The sequence below is a fragment of the Puntigrus tetrazona genome, chromosome 13, assembly GCF_018831695.1.
Source record: "Puntigrus tetrazona isolate hp1 chromosome 13, ASM1883169v1, whole genome shotgun sequence".
NCBI classification, from domain to species: Eukaryota; Metazoa; Chordata; class Actinopteri; order Cypriniformes; family Cyprinidae; genus Puntigrus; species Puntigrus tetrazona.
In genome coordinates this window covers 19,344,783-19,368,593 of record NC_056711.1, presented here as the reverse complement: position 1 = coordinate 19,368,593, position 23,811 = coordinate 19,344,783, and the positions used below count along the sequence as shown (strand labels likewise).

The window sequence follows — 23,811 nt, the reverse complement described above, 5'->3', positions numbered from 1 at the left end:
TGGGTTTTGTTCATTCACGGCCCCGACGTCTCCTGTTCCGTTTCTGCCCTCACTTCTTTATCCATTAAAAGCAGGGTGGAAAGCGGAAAGGCCCCCACCTCGACCGAGCCAAAGCTTCTTGTATTTAGCCACAATGCTGTCATTATAGTGCTCCCGAGCCGGCGCTCTCAACTGCTGATTTACGGGCTGATTATTGCCACGCAAAGGTCGCGGGGTGTGTGTTCAGTGACTGCGCCGAGTATATGAATGCCCGCTTATCTTATTGATGTCGAAGCAAGAGAAAATCGTCCTCAATCACCGGGATTTGAATCAACCCCCTAAACTGAGGCATTCACGACACTCACTTTCAGTCATACAAACATTTTTAATAATCTTTCTCCGCTATAAGAGCCTTTGTTAAATGGATGTTAAAGGCTCTTTATGGAATCACTGATGATAAAAAATTTTTTTCAATTATTTACATCCTCTCTGACTCTTCTGAGCTTTCAGAAGATGCCGGTTGGTGTTGAGTGTTTCGGAGGATTTGTAAAAGTTCGTCATCTGGCCGCTCTGGTTTTAATTACGTTCAGCAGCGCTGGAGAACTGAATGAAAGAACAGCCAAGTTTTTGTACAGGCCGTGCTTTAAAAACAGCGACCGTTTCCTCTAAAACCCAGCTTATGATGATGATGATGATGATGATGATGATGATGATGATGATGAACCTGCTGTTTGTTTTTTATTTATACAGATTTGTCACACAACAGCGTGGACCCCTTCAGCGAGCCGACCGAATTCGAGTACCTCAGGAAGGTCATGTTCGAGTACATGATGGGAAGAGAGACAAAGGTACGCTTTATGGCGTTATTCGGAGAGGGAGAGAGTATTTGAGTCATTACCCTTCATTAAGAAAATAAAGAAATGATTTTAATGGTCAATTAATTGATATTTATTTTTAATATTATTTTAAATATCATTTATTTTATTTTACGTTTTAATAATTAAAGCTAATTAATTATAAAAGCTTAATAATTCAATTAATTAAATTAAATGAATTATTTAAAAAGCTAAATAAATAAAAAGCTAAAGCTAAATAATTAAAATAAATAGGAAGGGTGCTAAAGTTGTGATATTAACAGCGTCGTTGGCTAAAAATCATGTGTATTTTTAAAGCTGAAATAAAATTAAATAAATATTAGATGAAAAACTTTCATGAAAATTAGAAAAAGGTCGAAGTGCTAAAATTACTAAAAGAAGTTAAATAAATAAAAATTTAGTAGAAATATTTAAAAAAATGTTAATTAATAAAATAATGTATTAACATAAAAGAAAATACAAATTTGAGCTAAAACCTGAAATTTTTTTTTTTTTATAAATGCTAAGCTGATACTCCATAAATAATAATAATAAGGTAAATAATATTAAAATAATATTGATTTGAGTGACAAATTGTAGCATTTTTTGTACAGCTATTATGACTCAATATATTTAGCCAGCATATTAAGGTTATGAGCTTGTAGCAAAGACCCATTTACTGATGAACAACTACGTTTGCGATAATAATTACGTGTTTCCATGTTGTAAAGCTTTCATATTATCTTTCCCACATTGCACAGTTTTCCAGCACGTAATAATGCCGTTTGTTAGAGGAAGGATGCAGTAAATAAGTGTGACGGGGAGTCCGGATGGAAGCCTGTAAAGTGATTCGTTCCCACCAGCGCTATTTTGCGTCCGTTTAGCAGGACCCTAATGAACGAATCTCGTCCGTTTAGCCAGGACTAATTAACAGCCCGTTTGTCTCAGCGGGGTTCCCCCTCGCCGCTAGCAAACCGTCGGCTTCGTGTGACGTCATCGTTCTCGTCACGTGACCCAGAGAGCTGCTCGGGTGAACGGCCGCTGGTTCTGATTAGCGGCGGATCTGTCTAGGGCTGATTACCCAGCAGGCCGCAGATAATGGGCGTTTTGTCTTTGGGAGATGGAATTGCTCGCAGAGCGGAGCGGAGCGGCAGAACCGCTAAAGATGGCCGGCGACTACATTGTTTTTGTTAGTTTAAGTAAAACAGTCTTTCACGAAAAAGAAAACTTAGAAATGAGAGTTAGTAAAATGAGTAAAATTCTTAATGGAAATAAAAAAAACAAAATACAAAACAATTAAACTTAACTATTAAATATAAAAAAAATGACAATAACGCAAATATGTAAAATATTAAGATGATATCAAATAAAATAAAAAATCCTAAATATTGTGTATTATTTATACACCTATATATATATATATATCATGTATATATTTGTTCTCTCTATAAAAACAACTAATAAAATGATAAATAATTTAAAACAAATCACATACAATGACCAAAACCTAAACCAAAATTAAAATACAAAATCAGTTATTATTTTTTTAATCTAACAAAATAATATTCATTTATTCTAAATATTCATTTATTTGTATAAATAAAATGTGTACAAACTATATATATATATATATATATATATATATATATATATATATATATATATATATATATATATGTATATGTATATATATGTATATATATGTATATATATGTATATATATATATATATATATATATATATATATATATGTATATATGTATATATAGGAAGCATGATATAAATGTATATGTATATATATATATGTAGTATTGTTACTAAAAATAATGAGCTCTAATTTTTAAAGCGATTCACTAAAAAGTAGTACTTTTCCGATTCACTCAGTAGTGAAGGTACTATGAAGGTCAGCGAGGACCATCTACAGTTCAGTTACACACATTCTTCAAAATATCATCCCCCAAATTAAGGGTGAATAATTCATTTTTGGGGTGAACTATTCCTTCAAGTTGCCGTTTCTCGCTCTTAAATAACACATAGACAATACAGCCGCGCTTCATCTCGTGTTTTTTTTTTTTTTCTTCTTGTTTCTTCAGACAATGGCCAAAGTCATAACCTCCATGCTGAAGTTTCCTGCGGACCAGGCGCAGAAGGTTCTGGAGCGTGAGGATTCCCGTGTGATGGTGAGCCTTCTTATTCTCAAACGGGCTGCGTTTCCTCTCAAATACTTTATGCTCGGTTGCCTCGTGCTTAGTTTCTGCATCGCGGTCACTGTTTCAGTGATCCGTTAAACTGATATTAGATCAGAAAAAAATAATTCATGACATTTATTTCAATTTCTCCAGGAGTTTGTTTGCTTATTATTATATATCGCTTGCTATTCTGTAACTATTTTGGCAGCATGTAGCCTTTAGTTTACACTACTGATGGAAATAAGTGCATTTATTGGATCAAAAATACAGCAAAAACGCAAATATTCTGAATAATTATTACAATTCCAAACAATTAGTTCTGTCAAATGATTAATCGTGATTATCACATCCAAAATAAGTTTTTTGTACTGTGTACAATTTTTATTGTTTTATTATTTATCATTTTATTAATTTATTATGCGTAAATACATACAGTATATATTTTGAAAATATTTGTATATTTATATATTTTAAATTATGTATAACTATATTTAATATAGAAATAATTGTGAGTTTAAAGAAACCTATTTCCTTAAACATATACTTGCATGTGTTTGCATTTATATATTCATAATAAATACACACGGTATGCATAAATAAAATTTTTAATTTTTTTATTAAAACATTTGCGATTTAATTGTTTGACAGCACTAAAAATAACTAATAACACTAAAAAATAACACAAATTTTTTTTTTTTTTTTTTTTTGTCGCATGATCCTTCACAAATCATTCTAATATATTGTTTTGCTGCTCAAGAAACATACATCACATGTCAGTGTTGAAACTAACACTATTATGAACACTTTGGAAACATGGGTACGTTTCATTTTCAGGAGTCTTCAATGAGAAGTGGATTTAAATATTAAATAATTCAAGATTTTGTAACGTACTTTACTGCCAGTTTAGTGAGTCCTTGCCATAATAAATAAAGCATAAATGTCTTTCAAACGATGCTGAAAACACGGTTTTCTTCTTGCTGTTAGTATTATTATTATTTTAAATGCGTATTTTAATCTCCTTAGCAACACCCCGGCAACCTCCCACGACACCCGAGCATCGGATCGTTTTCTTTAAAAACTGTAGCTGGTATCTGTTCGTGTTTTTGACTGAGCTCCTGTTCCCCTTCTGTGTGTTTCACAGCCCTGGCTCCGGTGAGAGAGAGAGAGAGAGAGAGAGAGAGAACCAGAACCGTGCCTGAACCAACCACAGATTCTCCTGCTGCTGCTTAGAGACGATGCTACTGACGAGAAAGAGTCTGCTTATCTGTGTGTGTGTGTGTGTGTGTGTGTGTGTGTGTGTGTGTGTGTGTGTGTGTGTGTGTGTGTGTGTGTGTGTGTGTGTGTGTGTGTGTGTGTGTGTGTGTGTGTGTGTGTGCGTGCGTGCGTGTGTGTGCGTGTGTGTGCGTGTGCGTGCGTGTGCGTGCGTGCGTGCGTGCGTGCGTGTGTGTACACGGTTACTGGTACAAGGGAACTTGGTTAGATTAAGAAATTGAAAGAAAATATAAAGAACGTTCTTAAATTTGTAGCTCGCCAGAAATAATTTATTACACGTTTTTTTTCTTGCTTTCTCTTTTTCATTTTTTTTTTTTTAGGGTAGACGGTTTTTTTTTTTTTGTTTAAAGCTGCGTTTGTATGATTTCCAGATTTGTGCAATATGTTTGATTGTAAGTTTCAGTTTGGCTGATTCTCTATTTTTCCCGGATTATTTCATGTTGTATTCCTGTTTTTTCTCTGTTTTAAGGTAAGATGGAATCCCCTTTAACTATCCGCTCAGCACATGTACGATATAAAGACGCGGGCTCGTAGTAAGCTGGTTGTTTACTCTGTTTATGTTGGTTTTTGTATCTTAATACTGTATTTTCGGGGGAAACTGACTAATTAGAACCATGCTTCGTATTGTAAATAATCATTGTTGGAAAAAAGGCTATAAATCTCTGTCATAGGGCACTTTGAGGCGGTTAATACATTTTAAGACGACTAATAAAGTTTTATTTACACTACATCGAGGTCCTCTTCTCTGCAGAAGCTCCTGTACCGAAGGATATGGTGTGTATTGTACTGAACGATTGCTGCATCTACTGTACAACCATTTTTATCTACCTCCAAAAAACAAAAGCATCAAGCATTCTCATCCGGTTGGGCAGTAACTGGTTACAGGTAACACGTGGTACCTAGTACTGTAACTAATTACTAATATGATTTCAGTACAACACTACTGATTTGAAATCCAAACATCTATAAGCTTAAGTTACAACTTCATATATATATATATATATATATATATATATATATATATATATATATATATATATATATATATATATATATAATATATATATACATATATATATATATATATATATATTAATATATGTGCTATATATATATATCCACACATATGCATCAAAATTATTCAAATATACATGCTCCATATATTTGGACCACAACGTTTGCAATAATTATATATTTTTTTAAAACATTTTTAAAAGTCACCAAGGCTGCATTTATTGGATAAAAACATACAGTAAAACATTAGTACGGTGTAAAATCTTTTTTTCTATTGGAATATATTTTAAAACATATTTTATTCCTGTAATGCAAAGCATCTTCACTCTCTAAGTGAATCTCTCAGTATCATCCACGTTAAAAACGGTTTCATCACATTTTTTCGAAATCATTTTCTTCTTTTCTTTGAAGAACAGACAGCTCAAAAGACAGCATTTTTTAAAATATCATAAATGTTTTTACTGTCACTTTTGATCAATTAAATGCATCGTTACTTAAAAGTATTCATTTATTTTTCACTTTTTTACTCAACTTATTTATCTCACCTGTCCCAAACTTGTGTTTCGCGTATTCCACAGAAATATTAAGCAGTGCATCTCTCATCAAAATTAATAGTAATTCGAAATAATTAATTAGAATTATTTCTGGAGGATCATGTGAAAACTGCAGAAAACTCAGCTTTGCATCCCAGGAATAAATTACATTTTAAAATACATTCAAATAGAAAACGGCTATTTTAAATTGTAATAATATTCATTTTTTTTTATTTATCTCACTTGTCCCAAACTTTGTAGTGTTTTGCATATCCCATAGAAATATTAAGCAGTGCATCTATCATCAAAATGGATAGTAATTACAAAAAAGTATCTAGAATTATTTCTGGAGGCTCATGTGAAAACTGCAAAAAAAAAAAGATGCTGAAAATTCAGCTTTGCATCGCAGGAATAAATTACATAAGATGTGAGTTTTATTTATATGCAAATATATAGTTAATATATTTTTGTGCATAGGCTACGCAGAAATATTTAGATGAATGCATAACAGCTTATATATCGTGTATATATCATATGTCAGCTTTCAGATATGCTCTTAAGCGAATTTAAAATGCCACAAAAAAAAAAACTTTTAACGGGCTGCAGTGCCGCGCGCTGTCGGTAGGTGTCGCCAGCGGACGCGGCGCGGTGCCGTAATGTGACGCTCGCGCGCAACAGCACGCTCGTGAGCGCTCGCGCGGCGCTTTAATGCCACGAGAAACTCCGGAGACGCGACAGAAGAGAAGAGGAGAGCCGTGCGATGAGAGCGCTGTCCTGACCCGAACCTCCGACTCACGAACTCAGACCCCGCGGGTGCATGCGTTTCATCCCCGGCTTTAAGAAGAGGACGCGGCGTCGTTAGATAAATGTAGTTTTCCCGTCTCTTTTGGCGCTCTGTCGACAGATTTAATAGCTTCTGTAAAGTTCTCATCGGCACTGAGGATGCGCTGCGGGATGACGGACCTTTCTACGCGGAGGAGACGCGCTTTGGATGTTTTTGCGTCTTTGTGTTTGGTTTCTTTGGCTTATTCCTTCAACATCGACTTACAACATCCCTTGGTCTTCCGAGGACCAGATGCGACGTTTTTTGGATATTCAGTGCTGGAGCACGTCCATGACAGCACACGCTGGTGAGCGCACACCCGGGAGACAGAGTTCACATTCACGCAGTCAGTTATGCGTGTTTTTTATGTTTTTTTTTTTAATGGTGAAAAGTAGTATTCGATGATTTTAAAGGCCCGCGTCTTCGAGGGAACTGCTCTCGCGCGACCCAAATTGTCTTTTATCGCCCCTGGTGCAGTTATACGAATGTAACCTCTCTTTAAGACCGCATGAAAACAAAAAAACGAAAGTTTTATGATGCATAAAATCGACGATGAACAAAAGTTTAGCCGTTACGGAAAGCGCTCGAGCCGCCTTGGGTTGCCAAGGTTACCTCCTCAGGTAAACGTCACTTTTCCCGCGCGTCAGGTGAAAATAGACGCACTTACTAACTTTTAATTGAACTTTGAAAATTATTTATGTGAAATATGTGAATAATTAAAACGGTTTTAAGCTTCACTTAAAAAAATAAAATAAATAAATCGATAGCCTGACGGTTAAATGTCATCACGTCGACGCGCGTCAAACGTAAAGTACCTCAAACGTTTTTTCAACGGCTTTGCATTAAATACATCCGCAATTAAAAGATAAACAGCCACAGTGCTCACTTTGCTAGTCTTATGTTAGCGTTCAAAAGGCGTTCAGGTACCTCGGGCGAACGCTAATTCTGAACGCTAGCGTCGGTTTAGCGCTAGCTGAGACGTGAAGTACTTACGTTTTCTGCGTGAATCGTCTCGACTTTGTTAGAAGGGTTATTTATTTTGGTGTTGGGTTGTCACAGTGGCGAAAAACTAAACTTAAACTAAAGAATGCAATCACAGTCAAAATATTAAACAACTATTTGATCTACTGCAAGACCGTCACTAAGAAAAATGAAGAATATGTTGTTTCTGGGAAAACATACTTCTGCATATGGACAGCGACATATGTTTTTTGTTTTAATCTAATGCAATGTATTATGTCTATGCAATTATCTAGCATTATTTTCTCCTGTTTCCCCTCAGCTCTTGCCATGACATTTCAGGCATGCAACATGCAGACAAAAAAAGTCTATGCAAAAAAAAAGTCTATGCAATGATTCAGCATTACTTTTCTCCTCTTTCCCCTTACTTTTATAACTCAGCTCTTGCCATTACATTTCAGACATGCAACATGTAGACAAAAAAAAAAAAATCTATTCGACTGTACAGATCTTAAGCCCGTCTTCCAAGGGCTGCCCTGAAGCTTAAAGGGAAACACTGGCTAGTGCCCAAATCATTGCCTTTGCTTCAGTGGAGATGATGTAGCTCTTGCATCACCGAACCGTAGAGCCAAACCATGACAGTGCGACAAGGCAGATCCACCTCCGGGCCCGATTCACTCATTACTCGGCCCTATTATTCATCCACGCCACTTTAAGACAAAACGCAGGCCTACGAAAACTAGTTTTCTTTTCCATTTTGTAATGAGCAAAAGCTGTCGCAGTCAACCATGCGGTCTGCAGGTGAGACGTAGTGTTGTGACGTCCAGTGTGTTCCTCCCGATGTGTGTAGGATTGTGGTCGGGGCTCCCAGAGCAAACTCATCGTTCAGCGGTTCGGTTCAGTCCCCCGGGGCCGTGTACAAGTGCCGGATCCGAAACAACCCGGAGCGACGCTGCACTGAGATGGACCTCGGCAGAGGTGTGTATGCACGATCTCACAAACATCCACAGAGATCCATAGATCTTACTTTACCCTCACCCATATAGGCCTGGTATATCCACAAATGCTGCATTTACTACATCATCTCACCTACATGATTGTTTATATCATCCCAAAATATGACTATATTATGGTCTGGCTCTAAATATAGCATACATTATTATGCTCACCAAAGTAAACTAAAGTAATAATATTATTGCCTAGCTAGGTTGGAGACATGCGGTATGCACATCTTAAATCTTAATGACATTTTGCTTGCATCCTTGCAAAACGTAACTGTATTATCACTCATCCAACGTTACGAGATTCAAGAGTTTATTGGAGAGAAAACAGCATACGGTGAAGTTCTCCGTGCTCGAAACGCAATTATTGCATGTGCAACGTGTACAGTCCGCATTATAAACAAAGAGGACCGGCGTGTGCATAGCTCTGTAGAGGTAGATTGAGTCCATGTTGGTGCGATTGAGAAAGCGTGTGTGCAGTGCATGCAGAGGTAGTTTCTGATGTCGTATGCATTGTGTGTGTGTGTGTGTGTGTGTGTGAGTGTAGACAGGCTGGGGTAGTCGACACCTCTCAGAATCAATCTACATAGTATGTCTGTAGGGATTAAGGAGAGGTAGCAAATGGATGTCGTTCACAAGCCTGATGGCCTGTGGGTAAAAACTGTTTTTCAGCGTTGATGTTCTGGCTTTAACATTTCTTTAGCATCTTCATACAGTATTCTTACGTTGGGTGATAAAACCACATACTGTAGCAAATTTGTATTGCTTGCATTGTCGCTAGATGTACACTTTATCACTGCCCGGCTCTAATCTGCAACTAAAGTCATGAAGATATTCTAAATGTTAATTTCCGTAAAGCTGTATTGTTCTATTGTGCTTCCTGAAGTCATCCGTTTTCTAGAGTCTTCTGGAATCCAGAATGAGAACGCATCTGAAGAACGCGCTCTAAAAAGTGTCTAAAGATCTTTGGAGCCTCTAAAAAGGGAAGTGAAAATGTGTCGAAATATCATTAAATCCGGCGTGAGCGTCAGACGTGCTTGTGTTTGACAGCACCAAGAAAAACAGCTAGAAGATGCCGTCCGCAGTCAAATCAGCCAGGTGAAGAAGCAGAACTGTTTTACACGGGTGGTTTAACCCAAACCGCTGCACGGAAATCACTCGTGAAGTTCAACGTGGAATTTGGACCGGTCAGATTTTGAAACCCTGCCTGCATGAAAGTTGTAGCAGCCTAGTTTCGGTCACTTTTAATAACATTTCTCCCAGTTGTGATTAAAAACAGAGCCGTGATCTTATCCTGTTGTTTTCACACCACCCCTAACACTCGTTTTCAGCACTGATAGTATGTTGATGGCTTTTTTTCCCCCCATGATGCATATTTTTTTCTAAATACTGTGTACTCTACTGCTATGAGCTTGTTTACGTGATGGGCAAGTCAAGTCAAGTCAAGTGGCTTTTATTGTCATTTCAACTACATATAGCTGTGCAGTGCATAGTGAAATGAGACAACGTTTCTCCAGGACCTGGTGCTGCATGGAGTCACGCTTACAACACAATACAAAAGAACTTCACGTATTGAGCTAAGACGGTGTCTTAGCCACATAAAGTGTGACGTGTGCGGACTAGTGCAAACAGCAAGCGAGTAGAGTGCAAACCCAGTGTGCAAACTAGTGCAAAGACAAAAATAGTGCAAGAACACAAAATACAAACAACAATAAATATGACGTGCAAGAATGCTTATGGGACAGGAAGTCCGTTCAGGTGTGGTTATTGAGGAGTCTGATGGCTTGTGGGAAGAAAGTGACAGCCTCGTTGTTTTTATCTTTTTAAATCATTAATATTGCTGTGTGAAATCAGTCTGGCTCCTGAGGTATTTTGATAGACACGATGAATGGTTTGGCTAATATTTTCCGAGCGGCTGCGCCAAGGATCCGATGCGCAGAGATCTCTTGAAGCTCTTTTCTTGTGGTGGAGAGATGAGAGCGGTTCATGTGGCTTTAATGCACACACTCCTGCTCGCGCTGTGTCTTACGGACAGAACACACATGAGCAAATGAGGCGTGTCCTGGGGCCCCGGCTTTGAGTTTACATGAATCGTATGAGAAAAGACTCCTCGGGGGGGCCCCCTTGAGAACGAACAGCCCATGTGTGGTTGAGCGGTAGTGGTGTGGATTACTTGTTGATTATTGTGATGTTTTTATCAGCTGTTTGGACTTTCGTTCTGACGGCACCCATTCACTGCAGAGAATCCCTTGGTGAGCAAGTGATGCTAGACATCTTCTAATGTGCTCTGATGAAGAACAAAACTCATCTTGGACTCCAAAAAATGTCAGTTCTTGGGTTCAATTCTATCCCTTTAACTCATATGACTATTAGAGCGTTCTGCCAAACATCATATATTGTGTTCCACGGTAGACAAAATGACACAAGGGTGAGTATATTAGGGCAGAATTAGTCTGTTTTTAGTGAACTTTTTCTTTAAACATTGCGTCTGTTGTCAATTTATGAAGAATGCTTTGTTACTCTCGTGGACAGGGGTCAGATGATATCGCAGTACCATGACTAGACATTTACTCATCCGCTTGCAGACACTAAACTATTTATCGGTTACGAAATGGTCCTGATCGTGATAATTGCAAGCATATTTTGAGCAATTCTTTAGCTGTGCACTTCGGATCCTTTCTTCTATTTTTGCAGCCTTCGTTGAAGTTCTTCACTGGTAAAGAGAAACGCATTGTCCTCAGTTGTTATGGGAGGTAATTCTCCACTTTCTGGTATGTTTCTTAACTTCATCAAAGACGGTAATTATGCTATTCGCTTCTAAGTAAGCCCATTCAAAGCCACATTCAGGGCGAGCAATTACATTCTTTATTTAGAGTAATAGAGTCAATCGATTGTCTGTGGGATGAGTAGTGTGCTATAAGAATAGATCTGTTACAAAACCTAGAAACCAACTCCATTCATCATAGGAGCTTCTTAAGGCAGCATTGCATGTGTTCCTTAAGCAAAAGGCAAAGCAAGTGCAATTATTTCAGTGGAAGACCTGGAAAAAAGATGAGAGAAAGGTTTATTATAAATATACCTCCATTCAGCCCAAAACTTAAGTATAGCAACATTTCTGGTAAATTAAATATCCAGTGAGTGGCTATAAAAACACATTCAGTGTCCAGTGAACGCCAATCTGGTAATGTTTTCCTACATTGGTTGTTGCAGTTTACATATTTCAGCAGTTCGGAAATGAAATGTCTGTTGAGTGGCCGTAAAAGGATAATGCGCTTATTGCGTTTGAAAATTATGCCCCACCTACACTAAACCTTTGAGCTCTTTTGTGGAGTGTCTTGATGCATGTTTTATGCACGACTCGAACCAGAACGCTTCGAATCTCAAGTGCAGTGCTGCGCCATGCGAGCTAATGAGTGACTTTACTGTGTCATAAAAGACATAGAGAGGTGTTTATGAGATGCAAACGTCAAAATGTGTTAGTTTACAAATCATGTACTATGGCAAGTAGTAGTGTTCTAGTATTTTGCAAGGAACTGCCCAAAAATAAGCCTTTATTTATTGATAATCTGCTTCCATAATTAAAACTGATGCAAAATAGAAGAAAGCAGTTGGTTTTTTGCTGCCACTAGCGTGCATTTCAGCTAGAAAGTGCAGTGAATTGTGTGCATAGGTGCATTTTGAAGCAAAAATGCAGGAAGGGGCACGTTTTGACTGTGAGCCTGTGTTGATTGCGTTTCATACAATAGTGCAGATTGTAAAGAAATTGGGTAAAATCTATTAAACTGTTTGTGTGTTAGTATTGCGTGCTAGTGCCATCCATTGGACTGAACCGTTATCGGTTGATCTGCTTTGTTTAAACATTGTTTGTTTAAACAATAGATCAACCGTCCATCTCAGTTGAGCTTCATGATCAAAGTAGCATTGCACGTTTGTTTTCTTTCAGTTATCTGTTAACCAACCAGCACACTCCGGCCTTCCAGATCTCATCCCACTTCCATCCCCTCTTCACAACCAGAAGAACGAGGCACTCAGGACCCACACAGATGCGAAAACAAACACGAGTGTTATGAAGATGGCCGGGGGGAGACCGGGGTTGCTGATTTGATGAGATGTTTATAGTCTGAGGAACATTCCTCGCGCCTTCTTATTTGAAGTGATGGCCAAGATTTTTACGAAATGAATTCTTCTCGTGGTTTTCCTGCAGTCTTGACCCCGTGATATATATCTGTGTTCAATGAGTAGTGTTTTTTGGATGGCGCTATGCTGCTAATTGCTGAAAATAATGTTTCGTCCGTATCCCGGGCAAACTTCATCTTGGTTTTTGACAGTTGGTCTTTCCCTCCTAACTGGAGATCTGGCGCTTGTCGTTGTGTGCTTTGGATGCTTCGTAGCTTTGGGGGCAAAAGCATTAACTTCAAACGGCCTCGAACAAGACGTGATTAGATCCATTTGTCCCACCTTTGACAAGCTGCTGTTTAGGAGGTAAAAGGTTGTTTCCTGATAGACTTTGTGCAATAGCCGCTAAAAAAGCCTGGCTTATACGTTTCCATCCTAGTTCATTCTAGTTTCTAATGGTTTGTGCTCTTCTTGCAGTTGGACAAGGATAACCAATATGTTATACGTGGCCTTCTGCCTAAAAATGGATTCACGGAGATTCTTAGAAGTTTCAGTCAGAAAGGATGCACTAAAGTGACCCTATAGAGATTTCTAATTATCAAATAGATTTCTATTTCAAATGAATGTTTTTTTATCTAACTGTTCTGTTCATCAGCGAATCGAAAAAAACCCCAGCATCACAGTTTTCGAAAAATGAAGCAGTGCAACATTGATGATAATTAAGTAATTCCTCTTGAGCAGCAAATTAGCAGGATCATGTGAAACTGAATACTGGATGCTGAAATCCATCTTTTATTCACAGAAATAAATTATATTTCGAAATATATCCAAATAGAAAACCATTAAGAATATTTTGCCGTTTTACTGTCTTTATTGGTCAAATAAATGCAGCCTGAGCAAAGGAAACTTGAAAATATATTAACTGGCCCCAATTTATTGAATGGTGCTGTTTTTATAAAAGTATTAATTAAATCTAATATACAATATTTACCCAGTATTTGTGTACTCTTGTTTTGTTCTTAACATCAGACTAGCCGAGTCTAGAGCATTATTTGAGCATTATCCCTTTTGAGGTTCCAAGCCAGAAAAGATGTTGTCTTTGTATGCAAAAAACATGCTAGTTTTTGGGCTGGTGTGACGATTTCTGGTTATGCATTCATTCATTGATTCAAATTTGAATGGGAGCAGAATAGGAATCCCAGTTCAGTTGGGCATTATGCAGACATAAGTCTCCATACCGATGCTGTCAGTCTGCTGAGAAGGAGGAGAAAAGAACCAGAGCCAAAGAAAACAGCCGCTGTCTCGGGAGCCATCACTCTTTTTCCTGTGGACAATCACAGTTTGCCCCTCAGAGGGCCGCTGTAGCTCAACGCTCATAGATAAACATTAAAGCCGACCCTTGTGCTTAGATAAACTCCCTGCAGGAATAACACGCCTCGCTCGTAAATCCTCCATTTTTGTACAGTTAAAAACCCAAAATAGACAATAGAATACCTCCAAAATAGATCATGTCAGATTCAAGAAGCTGATATCTCATGGTTTATATTTTCAGGTCACCAACATTAGCCATTTTTATTATTAGATGTAGTCCCATATAAATAAATGTGACATGGGTTGACTATACCATGATACCTCACCATTTACGACGTTGGCACATTTTGGTATATTGCGGTGTTTTTTTGCTTTTATGATCATTTTAGGAAATCAAAGTTCATTACCAGCATTTAAGAGGTTACTTGCATCTTTTAACTACTACATTGTAAAGCTATTATACTACTATGCTACTACTATAGCTTCTAGACTTTGATTGTCCACATGGAGCAATTGCCCATCAGTATTTGCCCATCAGTTTATATTGACATTTGATACACTCGAGTTTTGCTTTGCCAATATTTTGTGTACTTGCCAACACAAAGGAGTATTGTCTGTATTCAAGCATATTAAATGGTCTCAAACATTGACTGTCAGACTTTTGTTTCAGGCTGTCTGGTCTTGGAGTGGTTTAATTGTGTTTCTCGTTACAGACAGGGATGTTTATCTCTCTGCTGGCTACAGTAACATTCTCATTCTGTACTCTAGGAAATAAGCAGAGGGAGTCCTGTGGGAGGACGTGTCAAGGAGACAGGAACGACGAGTGGATGGGGGTCAGTCTGGCTCGACAGGACAAACCCAACGGCAAAATTCTGGTATGTTCCATTTTGAAGCAGAAATAAGTAATCTTTTCTAATTGTGACCTCAAATACTATTTGGTTGAATTGTTTTTGAAGCCACATGGGATACAGGGATGACATCCTTTTGTAGGCCAACCTGTAAGTCATCGTCACCATGGTTCCAATGACAGACAACCAATAGGGTTTTTACATTGGATTTTGGTTTGGAATGGAATGGCAAACAAAGAGCCAAACACTCGTTATGTTCTGACAATAGCCCGTTTCACAAATACAGACTTTACTGGAAAATTACCGGTTGCTGTAAAGTGATCATGCGTGAACAGTTAAATACTGGTAAATTTGTTCGCAGCCGTTTATTGTGCACGTCATTTCCATTTAATAATGTCACAGAATTTACCAATGAATTTAACCAAAAAGACTGAACGCCATTGCCTGTGTGAACAGCTCAATTTTGAACTTACCGGTAAAGTTTTGTTGTAATTGTTCTTATATTGGCTTGTTCTTAATTGCTGGCAGCACTAATGGGTGAAGATTTACGATTTCTCGCAATGGGTATTGCATAGCATTTTAAGAATTCAGAATAATCTCCTGATATAAAAAGCTGTCTAGAAACGAAGTTGCACAGCTAAGCTTCTGACAAATCTTTCAATAATAATGTTACAAAATGTACAAGTTCGGTTGCTTACAAAACTGTAAAAGGGACTCGCGAGTAGATGAGTTTCAATGATGTTTAACATCACAGACAAACTCTGTAGTCCCGATTAGTTACTTGCCTAAGCTATGCTGAGGTATTTTATGTTTGAGAAAAAAATGTGAGTATATTAAAAACTTGTATTAAATACAGACCTCATTTCAGGCATTTAACCAAAAACCTATTCCAAAAACCTGTTGACTCCGGGGCGGTGGAATTAGAAGTGCAAAAATATGAACTTGTTTCGGGGTTTTAGGGCTTATTTTTGCAGCACTTAATATTGCACAGAACATTTACTTTGAGGAAGCAGATTAGAAAGAAACCTGTTCAAAGTTTACATAAAACACAAAGATGAAAGACTCTGTGTTAAATAGGCAATTATGATCAATGCTGTCTGGATTTTTATGTGTTGATTCAACGTGTGTGCATGAAACTGATGCTTTTCTCCAATGAGTGTGCAATAGACGTTTTTAGTAATAATAGTTTCAAGCATGCTTTATTTAATCTGTTGTTCCACAATTTTTGTTCCTAACGATCTTTAACGGCTGAATTTTCAACCATCTCAGCAGTTGTTTAACACAAACCACACCGACTTGTAAAACACGGGCAGAAATGATGAGGCCATCATTGTTACAGAATCTTTCACGACAACCGCATTGTTAAACCCCAGCTGTTCTGTACATCAAGAGAAAGTGTTTGAAGTGAGGGTCATTTTCTCATGATGACAAACTGGAGCTCCAGAACAGACACTTTAACCGGACAAACAAGTCAAACAAGACGTCAGCATCAGTCTTCTGGGTTTTTCGGTTTCTTCAGGCTCGAATTGTGTCGTGGTGGTCCGACTCGAGGCCGAACTCTCGGATGCTGTGGGGTTGAAGCCTTGAGCTTCTCCGGGTTTTGATGGGCGTCTTACAGGAAGGCAGGATCAGGGTGGTCCGATCGGAGGCAAGGACACTTACAGCGGTGATATATTCAAATCAAAGAGGTTGAGGGAGAGATGGCATGTTATAGTGGTAGCTGTAATGATGGTGATTTGGTTAGTGGATTAGTATTTACAGGTCAAACCGGAATAAATATATGGGCATCTGGGCACGTGCGAAGGAGATGCCAACGCAATCAGGAGGAGTTTGGCAGGAGACGTGGCACACCAATGAGGCAATGTGGCATAGCCCAGTCAGTCAGACTTTAGAAACAGAACTGCTTGTGTTTTATAGCGTATTTCACCACAGAGGTCACTTTGAGTTTTTCAATAAGCTTTATATGTAAGCTGCCATTTGAGTTCACTCGACAGAGACAGAAGATTTCTGCTTCAAATAAATGCAGTTCTTTATTTAAGCAGCAAATCAGAATATTATGTGAAAGAGGGTTATTTTAAATTGCAATAATATTTCACAAAAATACAGTTTTTACGGCATTTTTACCAACTGTAGTTTGATTAATGTCTATAATGTCTTTTTATTACATGATAAAAAAAGTCAAACTGTTTTTGTGACCTTTGAACCGCAACAATTCAGACTTTGCTTCAAAATTGCAAGACATAGCACGGAACTGTGAGGAAAAAAACTAAATGAAACTACTAGAAAATAAGTCAGAATTCTAGGTTTCCATCTTGCATTTCTAGATTTATTTTATTGCAAGCCTATGGAAGTCTGACTCCGCTACAGAATGTATTTTTTAAATGTCATAATTCTGACAAAATCCAATTTGTTAGATATTAATTCAGATTTATTGTCCAAATTGTGGCATAAAGTCAGAATTGCAGGAAAAAGGTCTAAACTTGGCGTAAAAATAGCAAGAAACAAAGTCCAAATAGTGAGATAGTATTGCAGGAAAACAGAATTGTAGGATATAATTTTAAAATGTGAGGAAAAAAGTCAGAATTGATACATAAAGTATTGTTACTTTTTTGAGATTTTTCTTGATTCAATGGCAAAAACAAGCTTCCATAGATTTGCGACTTCAACGTGTTGTTTTTAGATGTGCGTGTTTACATTGTGAGTGTCCCACTCCGACAAATGGCTGTATTTAAAGAGATTCACATTTATACGTAAGGCATGTAAAAGAGCTGTTGTGCAGATGTGGTGGCCTTCACTCAGCAAATCAGCTCTCGGCATGAGCGGGAACATGATTAGCCCGTGATCCGCGGTGACTCAGAGCCTCTCAAACTCGCTCCTCATTTAGTTGAGCATTACGTGTTTCATTACGTCTGTCCTGTGTGTTTCCCAACACCGGCTGCCAGGGAATAAGTTGGAGTTTGTTCCTTTGGTTGTCATTAGGCCGAGATGGTTATTGAATGAGTTTAGATGATGCTGCCAACACGCTTGAGCGGATTGCTCTAGGCTCTGATACAGTCAAACAGACAAGCAGTGTTTCTCAACACAACAAACTGCTGCCAGATAGTCATCTGACATCATGTGTGAGCGTTTGGTATGAATCCGTGTGGCTGTAATATCTTTAACTCGCTTGTTTATCTCAATGGACTGTGTAAGCGCTGTTGGAAGTGGAGAAACAGGAAGCCTAACTGTTTTGGAGGGAAAATTCGGTTTCTCCACAGTCCTGAGGTCCTCGACGAGGGATCTGATAAAATAGGGAAAGGAAAGTTTGTGGCGTATGATTATGGGACTGTATTAATGAGCAAAACAGAAAGGTTTTGGTTTGTTGCTTGATTATTTCCATATTTTTTTCCTTGGGTATAATGACTTGATTAAAGTAGAATTCGGTCTTGTGTGCCTCTGTTTCATCAATGGTGTGTGTTGAGACGAGGACCACGATTTCTATTTCTCATACACATAAACCAATGTATTCTACTTCGATGCGTAAACAATTTGTGCTACTGAGATGAATACTTATGCATATCTAACTGAGGGCAGCGATGTCATATTTACATATCGAATTGCAATTGGTTTTATTCTTGCATCTACAGTCTCTAACGCACAGAAGTGTGTCATGAGAGCAGAAAAACAGCTCTGATGTGGCACTTTATTCACTTAAAATAAAAAACACATGTCATTAGAGCACACATGTCTTGTGATTGTGACACGATTTTCTAAAGTCTTTTCCCTTTAAAGATTTTTAAGTTTTTTTTTTCCTTTTGGTTGGAATCTAAGTCCATTTCTATAAAATATTGTTTCATTTTTTTTTTTTTTTAATTTAACATAATATATATAATATATAAAACATAATATATATATTTTTATAATAATAAAATAAATAATAAAAAAAAATGTTATGTATGTATTTTTTTACATTTGTAAATCTGCTTTTTTGCACTGTATATGGGAATTGGGATATTTTGATTAGTGCCAGATGTTAACATCTGTTTTTTCCCATTTGAAAAATAAATCACGATCAGCAGCATAAAAAGCGTTAGGAAAAGGAAAAGGAAAAGTAGGTCACAATCGGGAGAACATTTATTAAGTATTAATGCATATTAATGCATAGACTTTGTTTCTGCACCAAACTAATAAGCTGAACTGAAACATTAACACTTCACTGCCATGCAAGAACTTCATTCATGTAGTAATTTTCGTCAGGAAATGCAGCTCTGTCTATGACCTTTCTGATTTCTTTCTCTCTCTCTCAGTGTCTCTCTGCTCTCTGGCTGCCTTCACAGCCTTGAGCGCTTCTGTTGTTCCAGAGATCAGAGCTGTCTGAATGAAGATGCTCAGCTTTCTAAAACCACCAACCCTCTCTCAGTGGACATATTAGATCCACAGCCGTCTCCAGACCTGGCTCAGTGCTCTGGTTTTGCCTCAGAAGTTAATTTGGCACTGGCATAAAGAGAAGAAGCCTTGTCTGTGTATCATGTTTGATTCTTGGTGCAATTACCATGCTGGCTGATGAAGATGAGGCGATTGCAGACCTGTCGTCTGTGCTATATATACCTCTGTCGTGCTAAGTACCCATATTTAAACTGAGAGTGCAAAAAAGTATAGTGTGTTTGATGGGTTGTAATTGTCTTTTAGCTCATACCTGGCGTTTGTGTCTCATTAGGTGTACCCTGACTCTCTGCTATAGTCCTCGTCTCTCACTCTTCATCTTTTTCTTGTATTATCTACAGGCCTGTGCTCACCGCTGGAAGAATGTATATTACGAATCGGAGTATATCCTCCCTCACGGATACTGCTCCGTCATCCCAGCCACACTGCAGGGCAAGTCCCAGCCTCTCATACCGTGTTATGAAGGTACGACACGCTCCATGCAACTTTATCCAATGTCGATTATCTTTTTTGCAGTATTGTTCAAGGATTATTAGTTATTATAACAATATAAATAACGTAATGCATATACACTGAACAACATTATAGACGCAACGCTTTCTAAACGCCCCATTTTCACACGAGCTGAACTCAAAGATATGGACTTTCATAGACTTTTTCTATGCACAAAAAATGCTTTTAATATTGTTCATAAATCGGTCTAGAGAAGTAGACAGACATTCCACAGACCACAATCAACAATCTGATCTCTTTTCGAAGTACGTGGTGGATTATTTTGACAAAGAGCTCACTAACATTTAGACAGATTTGTGAACAATATTTAGGAGAAATAGGCCTTTTGTGTACATAGAAAAAGTTCAGCTCATGAAAAATGGGGGTAACAATAAAAGTGTGTAATTTTGTGCAGTGTATATAACATAATAAAGTGTGTGTGTTTGTGTGTGTGTGTGTGTGCGTTGTCCAATGATTAATCGCATCCATAATAAAAGTTTTGTTTTGCATAATATATGTGTGCTATATGTGTGTAAATACACACAAATTATTGTATATATTTCAGAAAAATTATGTAATGTTTATATATTAAATATGGGAATAGAAATATAGACACGGAAATATATAAAAAAATATATATATAATATGTGTGTATTTAAATATATATATTATATATATATATATATATATATATATATATATATATATATATATATATATATATATATATATATATTGTATTGAAATATACAGAAAACACATATGACAACAAAAACTTTTATTTTGAATGCAATTAATCAAGATCAATCATTTGACAGCACTAAATATAAACACAAAAATATACAAAAAACCTGCAACAAGACTGTATTTTATAAACAAGACTTAATGGTGTAATTTCTCTTCTCAATTCTCTTCTCAATTGTATATTGATTTTTTTGAATGTTTAGAAATTATTTTTGCATTATTAAAGTGCAAATAAAAGGTGAAATAAAAAATGATTAAAGCTAAATATAATTTAAAAACGAAATGACAAAATTATATAAATTACAGTAAAATGTATTTCTGTTTCGCTTAACAAAAATGACTTTTTTTAAAGGTTCATTTTTGCCTTTTATTTGAAAGGACAGATTCTAGTTGACAGGAAAGGAAAGCGAGAGAGAGGGGACAGGATCAGGAAAGGTCTACGAGCTGTGACTTAAACTCGCGACGCTGAATGACGTTGCAGCTTTTAATAGTTTTGGTTTTAGTTAACAAACTCACTATAGTCTTATAACTCAGCAATGATTTGGATAAAATAACATTCAGTGCGCTGTATCAGCAGCATCAGCATCAGTGCTGGTATTTTCCTGTTAGTCAGCAATGAAAGAGTGCGTTAGTGGTAAACGCTGAAGCAAACATCATTATAACTACTGCTAATACTTAGGGTTAGTCATTTGAGCAAACCTCTAACCCCAAATATTACCATAATTGAACCGCAGTTCAATTAATGTAGAAGCAGGTCAACTAAATAAGTGCAAACTCTGAAACCGCTGTTTCTCAGTGCGGTCAGAGACGCTTCCTTGAGGCGCCATAATGGACTAAAGTCAAGGGAACCGCGTGAGAGAGATTGAAACCGATCCTGTGTATTCACGCTACGTGCCGGGTGAAGCTGTGGTTCAGTTTTGATACCGTGAATCATTACAGTGTGTACGCAATCTTTGAAATGTATGACAGGGTATAATGTATTGTGAGGTAGTTAGCGATAATCAGGCCTATTGTTGGAGGATTCCTGGTCTTCGTCAAACTAGAAGTGCAGCAAACACTCCACTGAAGCAGACTACAGAAATGACGGCCAAGTTCAAGCTTTAAACCCTCAGAACAAGCTGGAAAGATGACACTGTTTACCGTGGCACATGTTCACAACGGGCTTCACAATGAGTTATGGCGCCCTGAACTTCCTCCAAAACCTCAGACTGATGTTTTCTGGCATCAAAGCGCTGGCACCTCCAGAATCAGAAAGAAGCAGCGTGCTGGAGAGAAATATGACCCGTCAGGCAGGGCACAGCATCTGGGAGTTTGGAGGACACATCTGGGGTTACGATGGTTGAATATTTGACTCTTAAGATAAAGGACGGTTTAGCCTTTATTCAGTAAACATTATGACCACAGTGCATGTCCAAAAGACCATTATTAATACAGTATCTTCCACAGAAAACAATTTCTCATTTATTTATTTATTTATAATGTTCCAAATTCATAATTTTATCAACTTTATCTGAATTTGTTTAAAAAAAAGTTAATAAAAAATAACAACTTTCTGATTAATTAATTTATTTAATTACTTAGAATTAATTAAAATAATTTTCCAGGTTCATTATGTTATTTTTTGAAATTCATGACATAATGTTAAATACCACAAAAATGTTTTAACTTTCCTTTTATTTATTTATTTAATTTAAAATGTTAACATTTTTACTTGAATATGTGACATATTATTATATACCACAGAAAATAATGTCAACTTTCTCTGAATTGAAATAGCAGAATTCCCAGTTTTTTTTATTAAGGTAGTATCTTTTTTCCTTGTGTATCTCAAGCATGTGTTTAGGGATTTAATACTTTAATATTTAATGTAACTTTGCACAGATTAGGTATAATTTCCTTAAACTAGCCTCATGTTACTGTGCTTTGGTCTTGTACTTTCAAAATAGTGTCTATTTTAATTTCCATCCCAGTGCAGTTCTTTACCCCAAAGTGCGTTTTGGCGAACACAATTTTTTTTTTTTTTTTTTTTTTTTTTTTTTTTTTTTTGATGAGTCAAAACAGTATGCCACAGATGCACAGAAATAAACTTATTTTGAACCCAGATTGTTCCGGTGCCAATCAACAGCTGTCAGTTTCAGAACTGGCTCTCGCTCGCTGTTTATCGCTCCCCCCCATCACGTATTATACTTCTGACAGATGTTATTGTAGTATATTAAATTCAGCGCCTCCATCGGCGTTGAGTTTCATCATCCCAGTAGGATTTCTCGTATTTTACAAGATGTTTTGATTTGCTACGGAAAGAGCGAAGGAGGGTGCGTGAATTCTTGATCAGAATTAGTTTCCGTGTCCAGCTCCCGGAATATTTATTTCCTTCCATATCTTTTCCCCGACTCCAGTGAGTTGCCATCGGGGGCCTTATATGTGTGTGCAGTGCATTATGGGGGGGATCCAAGCCCAATATTTTCTGTAACCGGAGAGCACAGCGATCCTCCCCCGTTCTCGAAGCCCTCCAGAGCGAGAGCTTTTGTTGAACGCGGAGCTGCTAGGTCGTTCTCAGTCTGTCTCTCGGCCCCCAGATTCCTCTTGGATGGAGTTGGGACTTTGACTAACTCCATATGGAATGTCGGAAGAACTCCAGTAAATGCTGGCTCAGGCTCACAGCGAAATCATTTGTGGTCTGTTGTTTTTTTCCTCTCCCTCTCTCTCTCTCTCTCTCTCTCTGTCCCCCTACTCACTCTCACAGACCATAAGAAGACCTATGGGGAAGAACACGGCTCGTGCCAAGCCGGCATCGCAGGAGTTTTCACTGAGGTCAGTAGAAGTACGAGCTTGTTATGCGTTTTCACGTGTGTGGCGCTCTGTGCTCGATTTCTACGTGTAAACACTCACATGATGGCTCAAAGTAGGATCGATATAATCACTCTTCAAGGGTTAGTTCAACTAAAGATGTCTGTCATCATTTACTCAGCTTCGTCTGGTACCTGTACGATGCTGTGAACACAATGAACACAATGAATGCATTTGAATAAGCCTATGTGCGAATGAGAATTGAGTTGTGTAGAACGGAAATCGGTGTTATTAGCGTTAACCCAAATCATAAAAAGATTTTTGTTGCTTGAGATAAACATTAACTGAAATAAAATAAAACAAAAATGAAGAATATATATATATATATATATATATATATATATATATATATATATATATATATATATATATATATATATATATATATTTATTTTTTATTTTATTT

General features: G+C 37.3%; 2 protein-coding genes across 7 annotated transcripts in view; both read left to right on the top strand.

Moving 5' to 3' along the window:
• The window catches only part of golga4 (golgin A4), a 36,319-nt gene extending 31,297 nt beyond the window's left edge, over positions 1–5,022 (top strand). For all 6 annotated transcript variants that reach the window (XM_043254861.1, XM_043254859.1, XM_043254857.1 and 3 more), the window contains 3 exons: positions 730–827; positions 2,927–3,013; positions 4,164–5,022. In XM_043254861.1, the coding sequence (XP_043110796.1) occupies positions 730–827; positions 2,927–3,013; positions 4,164–4,178 (200 nt within the window). In that variant the 3' untranslated portion in view covers positions 4,179–5,022. The remainder of the gene's footprint in view (positions 1–729; positions 828–2,926; positions 3,014–4,163) is intronic.
• A 1,530-nt stretch (positions 5,023–6,552) lies between these two features.
• itga9 (integrin, alpha 9) overlaps positions 6,553–23,811 on the top strand; it is a 76,012-nt gene continuing 58,753 nt past the window's right edge. The window contains exons 1-5 of the mRNA XM_043255441.1: positions 6,553–6,971; positions 8,475–8,602; positions 14,821–14,927; positions 19,664–19,787; positions 23,302–23,369. Coding sequence (XP_043111376.1) covers positions 6,784–6,971; positions 8,475–8,602; positions 14,821–14,927; positions 19,664–19,787; positions 23,302–23,369 — 615 coding nt within the window. The 5' untranslated portion in view covers positions 6,553–6,783. The remainder of the gene's footprint in view (positions 6,972–8,474; positions 8,603–14,820; positions 14,928–19,663; positions 19,788–23,301; positions 23,370–23,811) is intronic.